The sequence below is a fragment of the Notamacropus eugenii genome, chromosome 3 (assembly GCF_028372415.1).
Source record: "Notamacropus eugenii isolate mMacEug1 chromosome 3, mMacEug1.pri_v2, whole genome shotgun sequence".
NCBI lineage: Eukaryota > Metazoa > Chordata > Mammalia > Diprotodontia > Macropodidae > Notamacropus > Notamacropus eugenii.
This window is the reverse complement of record NC_092874.1, coordinates 397729085-397747510: the sequence shown is the minus strand read 5'-3', so window position 1 is coordinate 397747510 and position 18426 is coordinate 397729085. Positions and strand designations below refer to the sequence as shown.

General features: G+C 35.1%; 1 protein-coding gene across 4 annotated transcripts in view; it reads left to right on the top strand.

The window, feature by feature from the left end:
- The window catches only part of LOC140497227 (phospholipid-transporting ATPase ABCA3-like), a 264641-nt gene that overhangs the window by 93537 nt on the left and 152678 nt on the right, over positions 1-18426 (top strand). For all 4 annotated transcript variants that reach the window (XM_072597913.1, XM_072597914.1, XM_072597912.1 and 1 more), the window contains one exon: positions 2705-2839. In XM_072597913.1, coding sequence (XP_072454014.1) covers positions 2705-2839 — 135 coding nt within the window. The remainder of the gene's footprint in view (positions 1-2704; positions 2840-18426) is intronic.

Genomic DNA, 18426 nt, shown 5'->3' with positions numbered 1-18426 from the left:
CAAAAAGCAAGGTACTTCAAAAAAGTAAAAAGCAATGTACTTCAATCTCCACCCAGAATTCATCAAGTTTTTCTCTGAAGGTGGATAGCATTTTTTCATCACGGGTTCTTTTGAATAGTCTTAGATCATGGTGTTCTTGAGAATAGCAAAGCCATTCACAATTGATCATTATTCAATATTGCTGTTACTATGTACAGTGTTCTCCCTGGTTCTGCTTATTTCACTTTTCAACAGTTCATGTACATCTTCCCAGGTGCTTTCGAAAATATCTCCCTCGTTATTTCTTACAGCACAATAGTATTCTATCACAACTATGTACCACAGTTTGTTCAGCTGTTCTTCAGTTGATGGGCATCTCCTCAATTTCCATTTCTTTGCCACCATAAAAAGATTTACTATAAATATTTTTAAACATATAGGTCCTTTTCTTTTTTCTTGTTTTTAATCTTTATAGTATACAGACCTAGTAGTGGTATTGCTGGGTCAAAGGATAAGCAGAGTTTTATAACTCTTTGGGCATAGGTGCCCATTGTTCTCCACTATGGTTAGACCAGTTCACAACTCCACCAACAATGCATTAATGCCAATGTTTTTACACAATCTCTCCAAAATTTGTCATTTTTTCTGTCATGTTAGCAAATTTGAAAAATATGATGTGGCACCTTTGAGACATTTAATTTACGCTTCTTTAATTACTGGAGTTTTAGACTATTAAACTATTGATACTTTTGATTTCTTCTAAAAACTGTCTGTTCATATCCCTTGACCATTTATCATTTGGGGAGTGGCCATTATTTTTATAAATTTGTTTCAGTTCTCAATATATTTGGGAAATGAGATCTTTATCAGAGAAGTTTGCTGGAAAATATTTCCCCTAATTTTCCTGCTTTCCTCCTAATTTTAGTCACAGTGGTGTCTAACCAAGCTCTAAGCTCTCCACATCTCCTGCTTCATCTGCCTTCTTGGCTGTTGGAACAAACTGTTCTCATCTGCCCATTCCACCAGATGAAATCTTCACATACATGCTTGGGGTAGACACCTCCCTAACTCACCAATGGGTTTGAGAACCCTTGGTTACCCTCAACCTGGTTTGGTCCACCTGTCAAAACGCTTTGCTGCGGTATGGCCACTGTGCATGCTGCAGCTTCTTGGAGCCACAGGTGAGAGTTAGGCAGAACAAGTAGGCACCAAAAGAGGCAACAGCCCGGAAAATGCTCCACAGCCATTACCCCAAAGGTACTTGTCCTCCCTGAATACAAATCTGCTTCCTGTGCTAATTTTGGACTAATAATTAACACCAAAAAAGCATCAGCTACCACCACACCATCCATACATGGAACCATCAGTTACAACAAATGGAGAAGTTTCGAATGCTGTGGATAAGTTCACTTACCTTGGTAGTATACTTTCCATGGATGTACACATTGACAATGAGGTTGATGCACACATTGCCAGAGCTAACACAGTGTTTGGGAGACTCTGAAGAAAGTTTGGGAGAGAAGAGACTTGGTAGACTGACTACCAAGTTGGAGGTCTACAGAGCCGTTGTACTGACCTCATTGTTATATGCTTGTGAAACATGGACGGTCTACCAGCACCATGCCAGGAAACTGAATTGCTTCCATTTGAACTGTTGTAGGAAGATTCTGAGGATCACCTGGCAGTGTAAGGTACCAGACACTGAAGTCCTTGCTCGAGCTGAACTGCCAAGTATTCAAACTATACTTCAGAGAGTGCAACCCCAATGGGCTGATCACGTTGTTCAATTGCAAATATGTTTGCCAAAAAGACTATTTTATGGAGAACTTGCATGGAGCAGGATATTACATGGTGGCTCCAAGAGCACAGAAGAATTAAGACAGCACAAAGTAAATGCAGTATGCGCAAATTTGGAATATCCATCCCAAATATTTATGTGGACTATCTGTGCTCAAACTGTGGTAGAGTATTCCAAGCTCATGTTGGTCTGATCAGCCACAGTCAGACACAATGAAATTTCACTTTACAATCATGATGTCATTTTGGTCCTCTTCGAAGATGAAGGACAACAACCAACCAACCAGTCACAGTGGTTATGTTTGTGCAAAACCTTTTTAACTTCATGTCATCAAAATTATTCATTTTACTTCCCTTAATGCTCTTTACCTCTTGCTGGTTCATAAACTTTTCACTTATCTAGAGATCTAACAGGCAAATTTTTCTACTTCCCTCTAATTCGCTTATGATATCATCCTTTATGGCTATATCATATTATTTTGGTATATGGTCTGAACTATTGGTCTTTCCTTTTTTCTGCCAGACTGCTTTTTATTCTTCTGGACAGTTTTTGCAGATATTGAGTTTTTATCCACAAAGCTGGGGCTTATCAAAACCAGATCACTATGGAAATTTACTACTGTGTATTATGTATCTAATCTATTCCATTGATGTACCACTCTTTTCCAGTACCAGAATATTTTAATGAGCACTGTTTTGTAATATGGTTTGAAATCTGAAGTAATATTTTAAAAATATATTTTAATGTTGTTGAAGAATTCAAATCTAAGGCAATTTTCCTGTGAAAATTCAGTACCTTTAAATATTTACTTACTTTGCCAGTTTTAAATGGAAAAGTTAATAAAGTTATTTTATTTTGAACTGTCCAAATGATTCAAACTTTTGACAACTGCTCATTTTTGTAATCAACTTTTGATTTTGCTCTTAGCCATCCTACTGGTTTAAGAATTCAAAGTTTATTGTGACTGTGGAGGACACCTGTGAAGTAGATCTAAAAAATGAATACATTGAGGATGATCCTACAGGATTAGTACCCCGGATCCAGATAAGACATTTGTGGAAGGTATTATATTTCAATAATTCTCTTTTCTAGCAGGGCCTAAATATCTGCTAACAGCATTTGATTCTTTAAAATTCATTTTATTTATTTGTAGCACTATTTAAAAACTTTTGAGTTCCAAATTCTCTTTCTCCCTTGAGTCTATCCCTTACCCATTGATAATGCAAGTAGTATGCTATCAGTTATAAATGTTAAGTCATGTAAAATGTATTTCTATCTTAGTCAAATTAGGAAAGTGATAGTGTTTTTTTTCCTTTTTGCCTATTCTTATTTCTTTGATTTCATTTTCTCCTCTAATTGCTATAGCTAGCAATTCTAGTGTAATATTGAACATTAGTGCAATGACAGATATCATTGCTTAAGTGTTGGTCTTCTTGGGAAGACTTCTAGTTTATCCCAATTACAGATTATGCTAACTACTGATTTTAGATAACTACTTATCATTTTAAGAAAAGTTCCAGTTACCCCTATGCTTGCTAGTGTTTTTAATTGAAATTGGTGCTGTATTCTGTCAAAAATATTTTTTTGCATCTATTGATAAAATAATAGGATTTTTTTTGTTTTCTTATTCATGTGGTCTTCCTAATATTGAAAGAGTCCTACATTCCTGGTCATACTGTATTGTATGATCTTTGTGGCAAAGTGCTATAATCTCCTTACTGGTGTTTCCTTTCTTTTGTACTTATTTTTAGTTATCAACATTCATTTCCACAAAATTTTGAGTTCCAAATTTTCTCCCCATCTCTTCCTTCCCCTCACCCCATAATGTCTTGAATTCTGAATACCCCTTCCCTCAATATGCCCTCCCTTCTATCACACCCCTCCCTTCCCTTATTCCCTTCTTCTCTCTTTTCTTTTAGGGCAAGATAGGTTTCCATATCCCATTACCTGTGTTTCTTATTTCTCAGTTGTATGCAAAAATAATTCTCAACATTCATTCCTAATACTTTGAATTCCAACTTCTCTCCCTTCCTCTCTCTGCACCCATCCCCACTGAGAAGGCAGGCAGTTCAATATAGGCTGTATATGTGTAGTTTTGCAAAAGATTTCCATAATAATCATGTTGTGTAAGACTAACTATATTTCCCTCCATTCTATCCTGCCCCCCATTTATTCTATTCTCTCTTTTGACCTTTTTCCTCCCAAAAGTGTTTATTTCTGATTACTCCCTTTTCCCATTTGCCCTCCCTTCTATCATCCCCCACCCCACTTGTTCTCTTCTCCCCTACCCTTTTGTAGTGCAAGATATACTTTCATACCAGACTCAGTAAGCATGTCATTCCCTCAAGCCAAATGTGAAGAATAAGCTTACCTTTTTCCCTCTCACATCCCCCTTTTTACTTCCACTGAAGAAGATTTTTCTTGATTCCTTCATGACTGATAATTTACCCCATTCCATTTCTCCCTGTCTCCTTGCAATATATTCCTCTGTCACCCCTTAATTTCATTTCTTTAAATATCATCCCTTCCCATTCAACTCACCCTGTGCCCTCCATCTATATGTGTGTAATTCCTCCAACTATCCAAATACTGAGAAAAATCTCAAGAGTTACAAATATTTTCTTTCCATGTAGGAAAGCAAACAGTTCCACTTTGGAAAGTCCTTTATGTTTTCTCTTTCCTGTTTACCTTTTCATGTTTCTCTTGATTCTTGTATTTGAAAGTCAAATTTTCTATTCATTTCTGGTCTTTTCCTCAAGAATAATTGAAAGTTCTCTATTGCACTGAATGACCATTTACCCCCCGAAGTATTATACTCAGTTTTGCTGGGTAGGTGATTCTTGGTTCTAATCCCAGTTCCCTTGACTTCTGGAATATCCTATTCCAAGCCCTTCAATACCTCAATGTAGAACCTTCCAGATCCTGTGTTATCCTGATTTTATTTCCACAATGCTCAAACTGTTTCTTTCTGGCTGCTTGCAATATTTTTTCCTTGACCTGGGAGCTCTGGAATTTTGCTATAATATTCCTAGGAGTTTCTCTTTCTGGATCTCTTTCAGGAGGTGATTGGTGGATTCTTTCAATATTTATTTTGCCCTGTGGTTCTAGAATATCAGGGCAGTCTTCTTGATAATTTCATGAAAGATGATGTCTAGGCTCTTTTTTTGATCGTGGCTTTCACATAGTCCTATAATTTTTAAATTGTCTCTTCTGGATTTATTTTCCAGATCAGTTGTTTTTCCAATGAGATATTTCACATTATCTTCCAGTTTTTCATTCTTTTGGTTTTGTTTTGTAATTTCTTGGTTTCTCATAAAGTCATTAGCTTCCATCTGTTCCATTCTAATTTTTAAACAATTATTTTCTTCAGTGAGCTTTTGAACCTCCTTTTCCATTTGGTTAAGTCTGCTTTTTAAAGCATTCTTCTCCTCATTGGCTTTTTGGACCTCTTTTGCCATTTGGGTTAGCCGATTTTAAAAGGTTTTATTTTCTTCAGCATTTTTGAGGGTCTCCTTTGGAAAGCTGTTAACTCACTTTTCATGATTTTTTTGGCATTTCTCTCATTTCTCTTCCCAATTTTTCCTCCACCTCTCTTATTTGATTTTCGAAGTCCTTTTTGAGCTCTTCCATGGCTTGAGACTATCACATATTTATTTTGGAGGTTTTGGACACAGAAGCCTTGACTCCTTCTGATGTTATGCTTTGTTCTTCCTCATTCAAAAGGATGAAAGAAAATACTTGTTCACCAAGAAAGTAACCTTCTATAGTCTTATTTTTTCTCCCTTTTGGGGTCATTTTCTCATCCATTTACTTGACTTTTGAGACCTTTGTTGAGAGGAGGGTGTATTCTGGGGACCTATAAATTCTCAGTTCCTCTAAGGTGGCACAATCAAGGGAAAGGTGTTTACTCTTCTCTTGACCTGCACATTGGTCTGGGAGCAGCCAAAAACTTTTCTACACAGAATCTATAATTGAATTCCCTCACCATAACCACCTCCAGCTCCACTGACAGTGCTCCTCCTCATCCCTGGGTGGAGCTCAGGGCTGAGAATCAGATCAGTGGCTCAATTCCCCAAGAGGCTCTAGGTGGAAGGCTCCGAAAATGGCAGCTGTTGCTGCAGTGCCTGCTGCCAGAGGTTCAGACTGTGCTTCCCTGTCCTGGGTGAAGGAGCCCTCCCACTGGCCTTTGACACTGTTTGTGGAGTTTGTGGGTTGTGGAATCAGGGAATTGCTGCTGCTGCTGATGTCCTGAATTCTGTTCTGGGTCCTGTCCCTGCTGTTCCCTCTGGTCTGCACTCTGTGCTTGTCTGTGCTCCACATGCCCATCTGGTCTATGCACTGCATGCTGGTCTAGTCTCTGGTGTTGTCTTTAAAAGTTTTGTCAGTAATTATTGCAAATTTCTTGCAATATTCCTGATATTTCAAATGCTGATACAAAATTATTGTATCAGTATAGGGAACCTGGTCTATAGTGTCTGTCTGTTTTTGCTTTCCCTGGTTTAGGTATCAAAAACATATTTGTGTCACAGACAGAATTTGGTAAGACCCCTCTTTTACCTTTTTTTTTTTCAAATAAGATGAGGTTAATTCTTCCTTAAATGTTTGGTAGAATTCATTTGTAAATACATCTGGGCCTGGGCATTTTTTCTTGGGACCTTATTTATGGCTTGTTCAATTTCTTGTTCTAAGATATGTTTATTTAAGTATTCTATTTCTGCTCCCATTATTCTGTGCAATTTATATATCTGTAAATATTCATCCATTTCACTTAGATTATGAGTTTATTGGCATTTTATAATTAGACAAAATGACTATGCATACATGCTTTAATTTCATCTTCATTTTTGATTCATTCAAGTCAACCTTTACATTTTTGTAACTGGTCATTTGGTTTTCTTTTCCTTTTTTTTTAAAATGAAATCTGCCAGTTTTTTATTGTATGGATTTTTACTAAAACCAAATCCTAGTTTTACTATTTTGCTCTTTTTACTTTTAGTTTTATTAATCTCTCCACTGATTTTTCAGGATTTTTATTTTGGTGTTTAATTTGGAATTTTAATTTGTTTTTTTCTAGTTTTTTTTAAATTGTATGCCAAATTCATCACTTTCTTCCTTCTATCCTTTTTTAATGATCTAGCTGTTTAGAGATACAAATTTTCCTCAAATTTAGTTATATCATCTCTTTGTTGTTATTATCCTTAAGGAAATCATTGATCATTTTGATGATTTGTTCTTAGATCCACTCATTCTTTAGGATTAGATCATTTAGTTTCCAAGTAATTTAAATATGTTTATTTCAGTAAATATTTTTCATCTAAAATTTTCAACATCTATTTTTTAATAATTTCAATTCCAAATTCCCTCCCAACCTCCCAGTCCTCCCCCACTACTTGAGAACTCAATTAATATAATGTTGCCTATACATGTAAAGCCATGCAAAATGTATTTCCATATTAACCATGTTGGAAAAGAAAGTACACTCACACACAACAAAAAAGAAAAATAAAGTAAATTTTGAAAGTGTGCTTCAATCTTCACTCAGAGGTCATCACTTCTGTCTCTGGAAGTGAACAGCATTTTTCATCATGGGTCCTGTGGCATAGTATTGGCTCTTTGTTTTTCTCAGAGTAGCTAAGTCTTTCTCAGTTGATCATCATTTCAATATTGCTATTATTCTATACAATGTTTTGATTCTGCTTACTTCACTTTGCATCGATTCAGATATCTTCCCAGATTTTTCTGAAGCTATTCTGCTTATCATTTCTTATAGCACAGTTAGTATTCCATCACAATCATATACTCCAACTGGTTCAGCCATTCCTCAATTGATGGGTATCTTCTCAACTTCCAATTCTTTGCCACTACAAAAAGAGTTACTACAAATATTTTTGTACAAACAGGTCTTTCCCCCTTTTCTTTGATCTCTTTAGAATACAAACCCAATAGTGGAATTGCTAGGTTAAACATATGTACAGTTTTGTAGCCATTTTGGCATAATTCCAAATTATTCTCCAGAATGGATGAACTGGTTTATAACTCCACCAGCAATTCCTTACTGTCTCTACTTTTTCACATCCTCTCTAGCATTTGTCATTTTCTGTCATGTTAGCCAATCTCAAAGAAGTGAGGCAGTATCTCAGAGCTGTTTTAATGTGAATTAACTTAAATTAACTTAGTGATTTAGAGCATTTTTATCCGACTATAGCTTTGATTTTTTTTTCTAAAAAGTGCCTATTTATAAATTGGGCAATGACTTTTATTTTTATAAATTTATCTCAACTCCCAAAGAAATATGAGATCTTTATGAGAGAAATGTGTAATTTTCTCACTGGCTTCCTGCTTTTCTTCTAATTTTGACTATATTAGTTTTGTTTATGTAAACCCTTTTTAATTTCTTGCAATCAAAGTTATCCATTTTATTTCTTGTATTCTGCTTTATTTTTCATTTGGTCATAAACTCTTTCCTTATCCATAGTTCAACAGCTCAATTTTTCTTTTCTTTTTAAAAAATATTTATTTATTTATTTTAAGTTTTCAACATTCATTTCCACAAAATTTTGAGTTCCAAATTTTCTCCCCATCTCTCCCCTCCTCCCATTCCAAAATGCCTTGCATTCTGATTTCCCCTTCCACCAATGTGCCCTCCCTTCTAATGCCCCTCCCTTCCCTTATCCCCATCTTCTCTCTTGTCCTGTAGGGCAAGATAAATTTCTATACCACATTACCTGTATTTCTTATTTCCCAGTTGTATGCAAAAACAATTCTCAACATTTATTCTTAAAACTTTGAGTTTCAACTTCTCTTCCTTCCTCCCTCCCCACCCATCCCCACTGAGAAGGCAAGCAATTCAACATAGGCTATTTATGATATCACCTTTTATTCTTTAATATCTAAATCATTTTATCCATTTTCACCTTATTGTGTTATATGCTGCAACATGTTGGCCTATGCCTAGTTTCTGCCAAACTGGTATCCAATTTTAACAGCAAATTTTGTAAAATGGTGAGTTCTTACCCCCAAAGCTTGAATCTCTAGGTTTATCAAACACTCAATTACTACGGTCATTTACTACTTTGCATTGCGTAACTATCTATTCCACTGATCCACCACTCTCTTAGCCAGTAATAGATTGTTTTATGATTATACCTTTGTAATATAATTTGAAATGAGTTGTTACTAGGCCACCTTCCTTCATATTTTTTCATTGATTTCTTTGATATTGTTGATATTTTATTCTTTAAGATTCTATTATCTTTTATAGCTCTATAAAATAATTTTCTAGGGAGCCAGAATGGCAGACTGAAATCAAAGACTTGCCTGAGCTCTCCCCCAAACCCCTTCAAATACCTTTAGAAAGTAACTCTGAACAAATTCTGGAGTTCCAGAACCCACAGAGAGACAGTGAGGCAGATTTCTATCCTCAGACAAATTGGTAGGTCAATAGGAAGGGCCTGTTGAACCAGGCTGAGATAAGAAGGCAGTATAACACAGGCCACACCAGCATAGACCTAGCCTCAACAAAGCTGAAGTAGACCATGGGAGACTGAAACACTAATGGAAGTGACAGTTTCCAGATTTCTCAACCCACAGATGCCAAAGAAAACTTAGAAAGTCAGCCCTGGCCCCATCAAACCAGGAGTAGGCCTTGGGAGTAACTGAATCAGTGGCAGCAGTGGCAGCAGCAGCAGTGACTGTACTTCGAGCTATCAATCCACATACGAAACATGTGAAAGTTAGTTATTTCGACTTATGGGGAACCAAAATAGTGAAGTAAGCAGTAAGTTACTTTCACTCTCCCTTATTGACATTGAAAAACGGAGAAAATATTGCCCCAGGAAAAATATTGAAATAGTGGAGTCAGAAGAAAGACAAGGTGTAGCAGTCTTTTAGCTCTGGAGGCTGGGGAGATTAAGGGAAAGGTCACTTGTGCTGTGGCTGAAGGAGACCAGTACAAGATGGGAAACATCCCAGCAAGCCAACATCAAGTCCCACCTCAGCAAACCAGCATGAGATCTTGAGCCTAAGGGTGGTGGAGAAGGCAAGCTCCAACACCAGGCACACACCAGTCACCACCAGCAGGTCCAGCTCAGCACCAGCCAAGCTGTCTCCAACTGCCAGCACCTGAGACCCCAGCACATAAAACCAGTAACCAGGCCCCTATTCCCCAGCACAAATAGGCTGGGATAGTTCCCCCTATGACCCAGAAGCAGAGATCAACTTTAAAAGCCAGAAAAAAGGCAAACAATACGAGCAAAAAGCAACAAAGACAACAATAACCATAGAGAAGTATCTTGCTTACAGGGAAGACCAAAACACAAATTCAGGAGAGGACAACATTGTAACTATACCCATGTCTGAAACTTCAAAGGGGAATACACACAGGTCAAGGGAATACATACAGGTCTGAAGCCTAAAAAGCCTTGTTGGAAAAGTTCAAGAAGGATTTTAAAAATCAAATGAGAGAGGTAGAACAAAAATTGAACAATTCTTTTAAAAATGCAATTGACAAAATGGGAAAAGAGTACACTGAAGAAAACAACTCCTTAAAAAGTGAGATTGGTCAAATGGAAAAGGAGGTACAAAACCTAACTGAAGAAAACAATTGTTTAAAAATTAGAATTGGGTGAGTGGAAGCTAATGATATTATGGGACATCAAGAATCAGTCAAACAAAAATTTTTTAAAAAATAAAAAATAAAAGAAAATGTAAAATACATAATTGGAAAAACAACTGACCTGGAAAATAGATTCAGGAGAGATAATTTAGGAATTATTGTTCTACCTGAAAGCCATGATGAAGAAAAGAGCCCAGACAGCATCTTCCAAGAAATCATCAAGGAAAACTGCCCTGAGGTTCTAGAAACACATGGTAAAATGTTATTGAAAGAATCAACCAATCACCTCCTCAAAGAAATTACAAATTTAAAAGTATTGAACTAACAAATAAAACTAAGAGCTGGTTTTATGAGAAACCAATAAAAAAGATAAACTTTTGGTTAATTTGATTTAAAAAGAAAGAGAAAACTAAATTACTAGCATCGAAAATGAAAAGGGTTCATTCACTATCAATGAAGAGGAAGTTAAAACAATAATTAGGAATTATTATTTATTATTTATTTATTGCCAATAAATTTGACAATCTTAGTGAAATGGAATTTAGAAAAATATAAATTGCCCAGATCAACAGAAGAGGAAACAAGATTCTTAAATAATCATATTTCAAGAAAAGAATTGTACAAGATGCTAATGAACTCCCTAGGAAAAAATTTCCAGGGCCAGATGAATTTACAAGTAAATTCTATCAAACATTTAAAGAATAATTAATTTCAATACTATATAAACTTTTTGGAAAAACAGGTAAAGAAGGAGTCCTACCAAATTGTTTTTATGATACAAATATGGTATTGATATCTAAACTGGGAAGAGCCAAATGGAGAAAGAAAATTATAGATCAATTTCCCTAATGAATATAGATGCAAAATTTTTAAATAAAATATTAGCAAAAAGATTACTGCAACTTTTCATGAGAATAATACACTAAGATAAGGTAGGTATGCAGAGCTTTTTCAATATTATAAAACTATCAGCATAATTGATCATATCAATAACAAAACTAACAGAAACCATATGATTATCTCAATAGATGTAGAAAAATCTTTTGATAAAATACGACACTCATTGCAATTAAAAATATGGGAGAACATAGGAATCAATGGAGTTTTCCTTAAAACTATAAGTTGCATCTTCCTAAAACCATTGGATAAGTTATATGTAATGGGGATAAGTTAGAAGCATTTCCAATAAGATTGGGGGTGAAACAAGGATGTCCTTTTATCACTACTGTTATTCAATGTGTATAAACGTTAGCTTTAGCAATAAGAGAAGAAAAAAATTGAAGGAATTAGAATAGACAATGTAGAAAGAAAGCTATCACTCTTTGCAGATGATAGGGTGATATATTTAGAGAAATCCTAGAGAATCAAGTAAAAAATTACTTGAAATAATAACTTTAGTTGCAGCATATAAAATAAATCCACATAAATCACTGGCATTTCTCTATATTACTAACAAAGCCCAACAGCAAGAGATAGAAAGAGAAATTCCATTTAAAGTTACAGTAGAGATCAAACATTTTTTGGTAGTCTGCCTGCCAAAACAAACCCAGGAACTATATGAACACAATTACAAAACAATTTTCATACAAATAAAGTCAGATCTAAATAAATGGAAAACATCAGTTGCTCATGGGTAGGCTGAGCTAATATAATAAAAATGACAATTTTACCCCAATTAATTTACATATTGAGTGTCATAACAAACTACCAAAAATCATTTTATATAGCTAGAAGAAATAATAACAAAATTCATCTGGAAGAGTAAAATATCCAGAATATCAAGGAAATTAATGAAAAGAAATAGTAGGGAAGGTAGCCTAGCCACATCAGATTTAAAACTGTTTTATAAAACAGAAATCATAAAAACTTCTGCGTACTGGCTAAGAAATAGAGTGGTGGATCTGTGGAATAGGTTAGGCACAGAAGACAACAATAGTCATTGGCTATATTAACCTTCTGTTTGGTAAACCCAAAGACTCTAGTTTCTGGGATAAGAGCTCACCATTTGACAAAAACTCCTGGACAAACTGGAAAATAATATGGCAGAAAATAGACAAAGATCAGCATCTTATACTATATACCAAAACAAAGTCAAAATGGGAACAAGATTTAGATATAAACACTGATTCTATAAGCAAATTGGGAGAGAAAGGAATAGCTTAACTGCCAAATTTACGGAGAATGGAAGAATTTATGACAGATACAGAACATTATGAAATGCAAAAGGGATAATTTTAATTACAATAAGTGGAAAAGTTTTTGCTCAAGCAAAGTCAATGCAACTAAGATTAGGAGGGAACCAGAAAACTGTGAAAGAATTTTTGCAACCAGTGTCTTTGATAAAGGGCTCATTTCTAAAATATGGAGAGAACTGAATCAATTTATAAGAATGCAATTGATAAATGGTCAAAGGGTATGAACAGGAAGTTTTCAGAGGAAGAAATTAAAGTCATTTATAGTCATATGAAAAAAATGCTCTAAATCACTAATGCAAATCAAAATAATTCTGAGGTACCACATCACACCTATCAGATTGGCTAATATGAAAAAAGGAAGATGATAAATGCTGGAGAAGATGTGGGAGAATTGGAACACTAATTTATTATTGGTGGAACTGTGAGCTGATCCAACCATTCTGGAGAGCAATTTGGAACTATGCCCAAATGGCTATAAAATGTGCATATCCTATGACCCAGCAATACCACCTTTAGTTCTGTATCACAAAGATATCATACAAATTGGAAAAGGAATGATATGTACAAAAATATTTACAGTAGCTCTTTTTGTGTTGGCCAAGAATTAGAAATCGAGGGGATGTCCATCAATTGGGGAATGGCTGCACAAGTTGTGTTATATGAGTGTATTGGAATGCTATTGTCTATAAGAAAAGATGATCAGACATCAGAAAAACCTTGGAAAGACTTGAATGATGCTGAGTGAAGTGAGCAAAACCGGGAGGACATTGCATACAATATGAGCCACAACGTATGTTGACTAACTTTGATAGACTTTTTCTCAGCAATGCACAGCTGAAGACAACTCCAAAAGGCTCATGATGGAAAATGCTGTTTACATCCAGAAAAAGAACTGTGAAATCTGAATGCAGATTGAAGCATATTATTTGCTTTCTCTCTTTCTTTTTTCTTTTTTTGGTTGTTTCTTCTTGTGAGTTCTCCTATTGTTTCTAATTCTTCCTTGCTACATCACTAACATGAAAATCGGTTCCATATGAATGTATATTAGAGCCTATTTCAAATTATATATTATCTTGGGGTAGGATTAGGGGACAGATGGGGAAAAAATTTGGAACTGAAAATTTTATGGAAGTGAATGTTGAAAGCTAAAAATAAATTAATTACTTAAAAAAGAAAATGTATGTGAAAAAGAAGATGAGACAGTCTTGTAGTGAAAGTACAGCATATTAGGTTGGTGTTGTATTTGTCCTTCATTCTTGAAGAGGACCATGTCATCAAGATGATGACATGACTTGAAGAATATTAGATGAATAGTTCAAGTGCTTGCTACACGGTATACCCATGAAATGTTGGTTGACCTAGATAAAGAAGGTTTCCAGAATGAATCTTCTTGTGAGAATTAAGGGAGGAGGGAAAAGATAAGAATCAAATTGGATGAAAAGGTATGAATGGGTTGGGATCTATATTTATGGAGAGAATAATGATTCAAGTGAGATCATGGATCCCTTGAAGATAATGTAGGTATATGGTTATGGAGTATGGAATGCATGGCACATGGTAGTTGATCATGGCTTCTTGGTTACCCTTTCATAGAGAGTACAAGAGAGTACAAGTCATGACATTTGCCATTTGATTCTAATCTTTCCTTTCTTTGAGCTAACTTACAGTTTTATCCCTGAGTACCTTTAAAATTATGTTGCTTTCATATGATTTTTATTTGTGTTACGTATTTGGTTTGGCCTTGCAGAACATCTCCAAGAGCATCTCTTTTTCTTACCCCTCCATTTTTTGGAGATTATCCCAATATAATAAACTCACAATGTGCCCTTTCTCTATGTAGACTCCTTGTAATTGCCCTAAAAATATTCAAATTCTTTAGAGTTACTTGTATCATCTTCCCAAAAAGGAATGTAAACATTTTAACCTTTAAGTTCCTTATGGTTTCTCTTTTGTTTTTACTTCTTTATGCTTCTCTTGAGTCATGCATTGAAAGTGAAATTTTGGGTTCATCTCTGGTCTTTTCATTTTTTGAATATTTGAAAGTCCTCTATTCTTTAAATATCCATGCTTTTCCCCTGAAGAGTTATATTCCATTTTTCTGGGTAGCTTATTCTTGATTGCATTCTTAGTTCTTTTGCCTTCTAAAGTATATTTCAAGACCTCTGCTTCTTGAACATGGTAGCTACTAATTATTTGTGATAATGACTGTGTCTCCATTGTATTTGATATTTTTCTTTCTGGCTGCTTGTAGTATTTTCTACTTGATGTAGGAGTTCTGGAATTTGTTAATATTCTTGAAAGTTGTCATTTTGGGGTCTCTTTTAGTGATGAATAGGTTATTTCAGTTTCTGTTTTTCCCTTTGGTCTTAAGGATTTAGCACAGTTTTCCTTGATAATTTTTTGAAATATGATGTCTTAGCTCATTGTTTGATCATGACTTTCAGGTAGTCCTGAAATACCTTTCAGTTAGACCCATTAATTTTCAAATTCTCTCTTCTTCATTTATTTTCCAGGTCAGTCTTTTCCCATGTGATATTTCACATTCGATTCAATTTTTCCCCTTCTTTTCACTTTTGATTGTTTCTTGACATTCCATGGAGCCATCAATTTTTACTTGCACAAATCTGACTCTTAAGGAATTATTTTTGTCTATGAACATTTGTACCTCTTTTTCTACTTGACTGATTTTTAAGGAGTTATTTTCATTAGTGAAGTTATGTTCCACTTTTACCGTTTTTATAATTCTTTTTAAGGGGTTGTTCTTTTCAATGAGGTTTTGAATCTTATCATTTGCCCAATTCTGTTTTTAAGGCCTTGTTTTCTTCAATACTTTTTATACCTCTTTTACTAACCTGTTGTCTTTTCATGTATTTCTTGCATTCACTCTCATTTCCATTTTCAATTTTTCCTCTAACAGTTATATTGATTTTTAAAACAAATTCTTAGATTGCGTCTAATTTGCATTTTTCTTTGAAGCTTTTCTTATAGCTATTTTGACATTTTTGTCATCTTCTGAGTTTTTGTCCTGATCTTCCCTTCCTCCATAGTAGCTTTTAACAGTCAATTTCTTTATTGTTGTTTGCTATTTTTTCCAGCCTATTTCTCTCCTTTGAACACTATGCTAAAATTGGGCTCTCTTCACCTGGTGATGTGTGTGTTGGGGAAGGTACTTCAAACTAAAGACTTTTTTGTGTTACTATTTTCAGAGCTAGTTTCAAGCATTTGGAAGTTTTCATTGCTTTCAGGGTTGTGTGATCTGGGAAGAGATGTGGTCATTGCTCTCCTTATTTGAACTCTGGTCCTTATCCAGGAAGAGTCCCAGATCCCTTGTGATCACAAGCACTATTTTTTCATTAGGGCCCCTACTCCCTTGAGTATGTGCTCTTCTCCACCCTAGAACTGTGACCCAGATGTGGTTATGGGCAGTGGGATTGATAAATAGTACTTAGTTCTTTACTCAGTGCTTATACAGAAGTATCCTGTAATCTGTTTTTGAACCATATTTTGTCCCTACTGTCTCTTGGTTCCTGAAATTGCTACTGTTGCTGTTGCAACCACCTCAAAGGTCCATAGATACTATTGCTTGTATTCTAGACCAATTCCTAATCCAGTGTAACAGACTGCTCCTTCCAACCTCCTAAGTTATCTTGGGCTGGAAAAATATCTCACTCTGAACTTTTGTTGTCCGAGATGCTCAAAAATAAGTTTGAAGCATTATTTTAAATTTGTTCAGAATGGCATATTGGAAGAGCTCAGTTTTAAATCTTTCTGTTTTCCACCATCCTAATTATGCACTGGAGTTTTTGGACATGGAAAAATGGCAGAGAATTATTTGCTAGAATTATTTGATAACATGATTTAATCCACATGACTGCTTTCCTTAGTGGAGAGTCAAGAGAGGAAGCTCAGCCATTGTCTCATTACTTGTGTGTTTATTAGTGCCTTTATAAAGGAAAGGATAAGATTTCCTGGATATGGCAACTATACCTTATAGTGATATTTTTACTACAAGAGAGGAAATCTATTGGTATCTTGTTGGTATGGTAAACCTAAGAACTCTGGGACCAATAGCACTCCATGACCACCAGGTCTGCCTCCAGCCTGGCCACTGCAGTAATCATTCATAGGAGTAGCCCCTGTGAAGAAGTACTCACTGTTCCACCACTTCCAATACCATCTGCCACCATGTGGTTGGTGACTCTTCCTCTTGCATTTCATCTGTCTACAATGGTTACTCTTTTGAGTTGCTCCTAAACACTTTTACTTTTGAAAGTCACATCATACTCAGGTGTACCCCAATTTTTCTTCTGAGCTGCCCAGTTACTAATAATAATCTTAGACAAACATTTTACATACATGAAAGTCTGTCCCTTGTAATTAGTCTTTGGCATGTACTTGTATTTGTACATACTTTGTGGATGTAATTTGGTATTGGCTCTTGTATGTCAAATCTTCTATTAAGTTCAGGTTTGTTTTCGTTTTTATTTTTGTTTTTTTTTTTTACCAAAGTCCCGAAAGTGTGACATTTATTTAATGCCCATTTTTTTTTTTCATTCAGGATTATGCTTAGCTTTTCTAGGTGTGATATTTTCATCTGGAACTCCAATTCTTTTGCTCTTCAGTATATAGTGTCCAAGACATAAGGTCTTTTAGTGTCACTGCTACTAGGTCTTGTTTGATTCTAATTGAAGTACCATCATATTTAATTATTTTGTGGAAAGGGTTTTCGGAATTTGACCATAACATTCCTATGAGTTTTCCTCAATGGATTTCTTTCAGGAGGTGATTGGTGGATTTTTTTTTTCTATTTCTACTTTCCTCTCTTGTTCTAATACTTTAAGACAATTTAATTATTCCTTGTATTATTGTATGAAGATTTTTTTTATCATAGCTTTAAAAGTCCAATTATCTTTATGGGTCATTCTCCCCACTTCTCACTGGCCTCTGCAGAATACTGATTAGGGAATGCTGTAGGATCTGATGCTCCCATGATCAGCAACTCTTTTTTGAGAAGACTAGACTAGAATAAAGTCAGATTATTAACTCCTCTGAAACTATCTTCCTGCCTTCTTGTCTGACCAGATTAAGAGTGAACCTGTTAGAGGTTGGAGTCCACAAACTCCAGTACCTCTTGTGTGTTTTCTGTGAAACACATACATACATATGTAGTCATATACTTTCCCTAACAAATTCTACTTCTGATTTTTGTTTTGATATTTTTGTGTATCTCTTATTTTCTATCCCTCCTAACTCCTCTATTTTACTTCTACCCATTACCTTGTCCTCCTATTACTTAACCTACCCCCCTCCAAAGATGCTTCTCTTGTCTTTCCATTCCCATTAATGTAAACACCCTTCTATACCCTTCCTTTAGCCCATTCCTTCATGCTTTCCTCTAGAGATCTCTCCCTTATCCTCTCCCCCCTCCCAATCCCCCTAGGATTTTCTTTCTTTCTGAATTTAAAAGACATTCATATATATATGTATTATATATATGTATTATATATAATATATATAATATATATGTAGTCTCTTCTTATATCCATTCCCAATGAAAGTAGCTTTCCAGAACTAACAACCCTTCCTCCCAATCTGTCTCTCTTGTCCTCCCATTTCCATTAATCTAAACACATTATTTCTTGTATTATTGTATGAAGATTTTTTTGATCATAGCTTTCAAAATGCAATTATCCTTATGTTTTCTCCTCTTGATCTATTCTCTGGATCAGTTTTTTCTTAGATGTTTCACGTTTCCTTCTATTTTTGCATTCTTTTTATTTCATTTTATTATTTCTTGATCTCTTATAACTTGCTGAATTCTGATTTTCAAGGAGTCATTT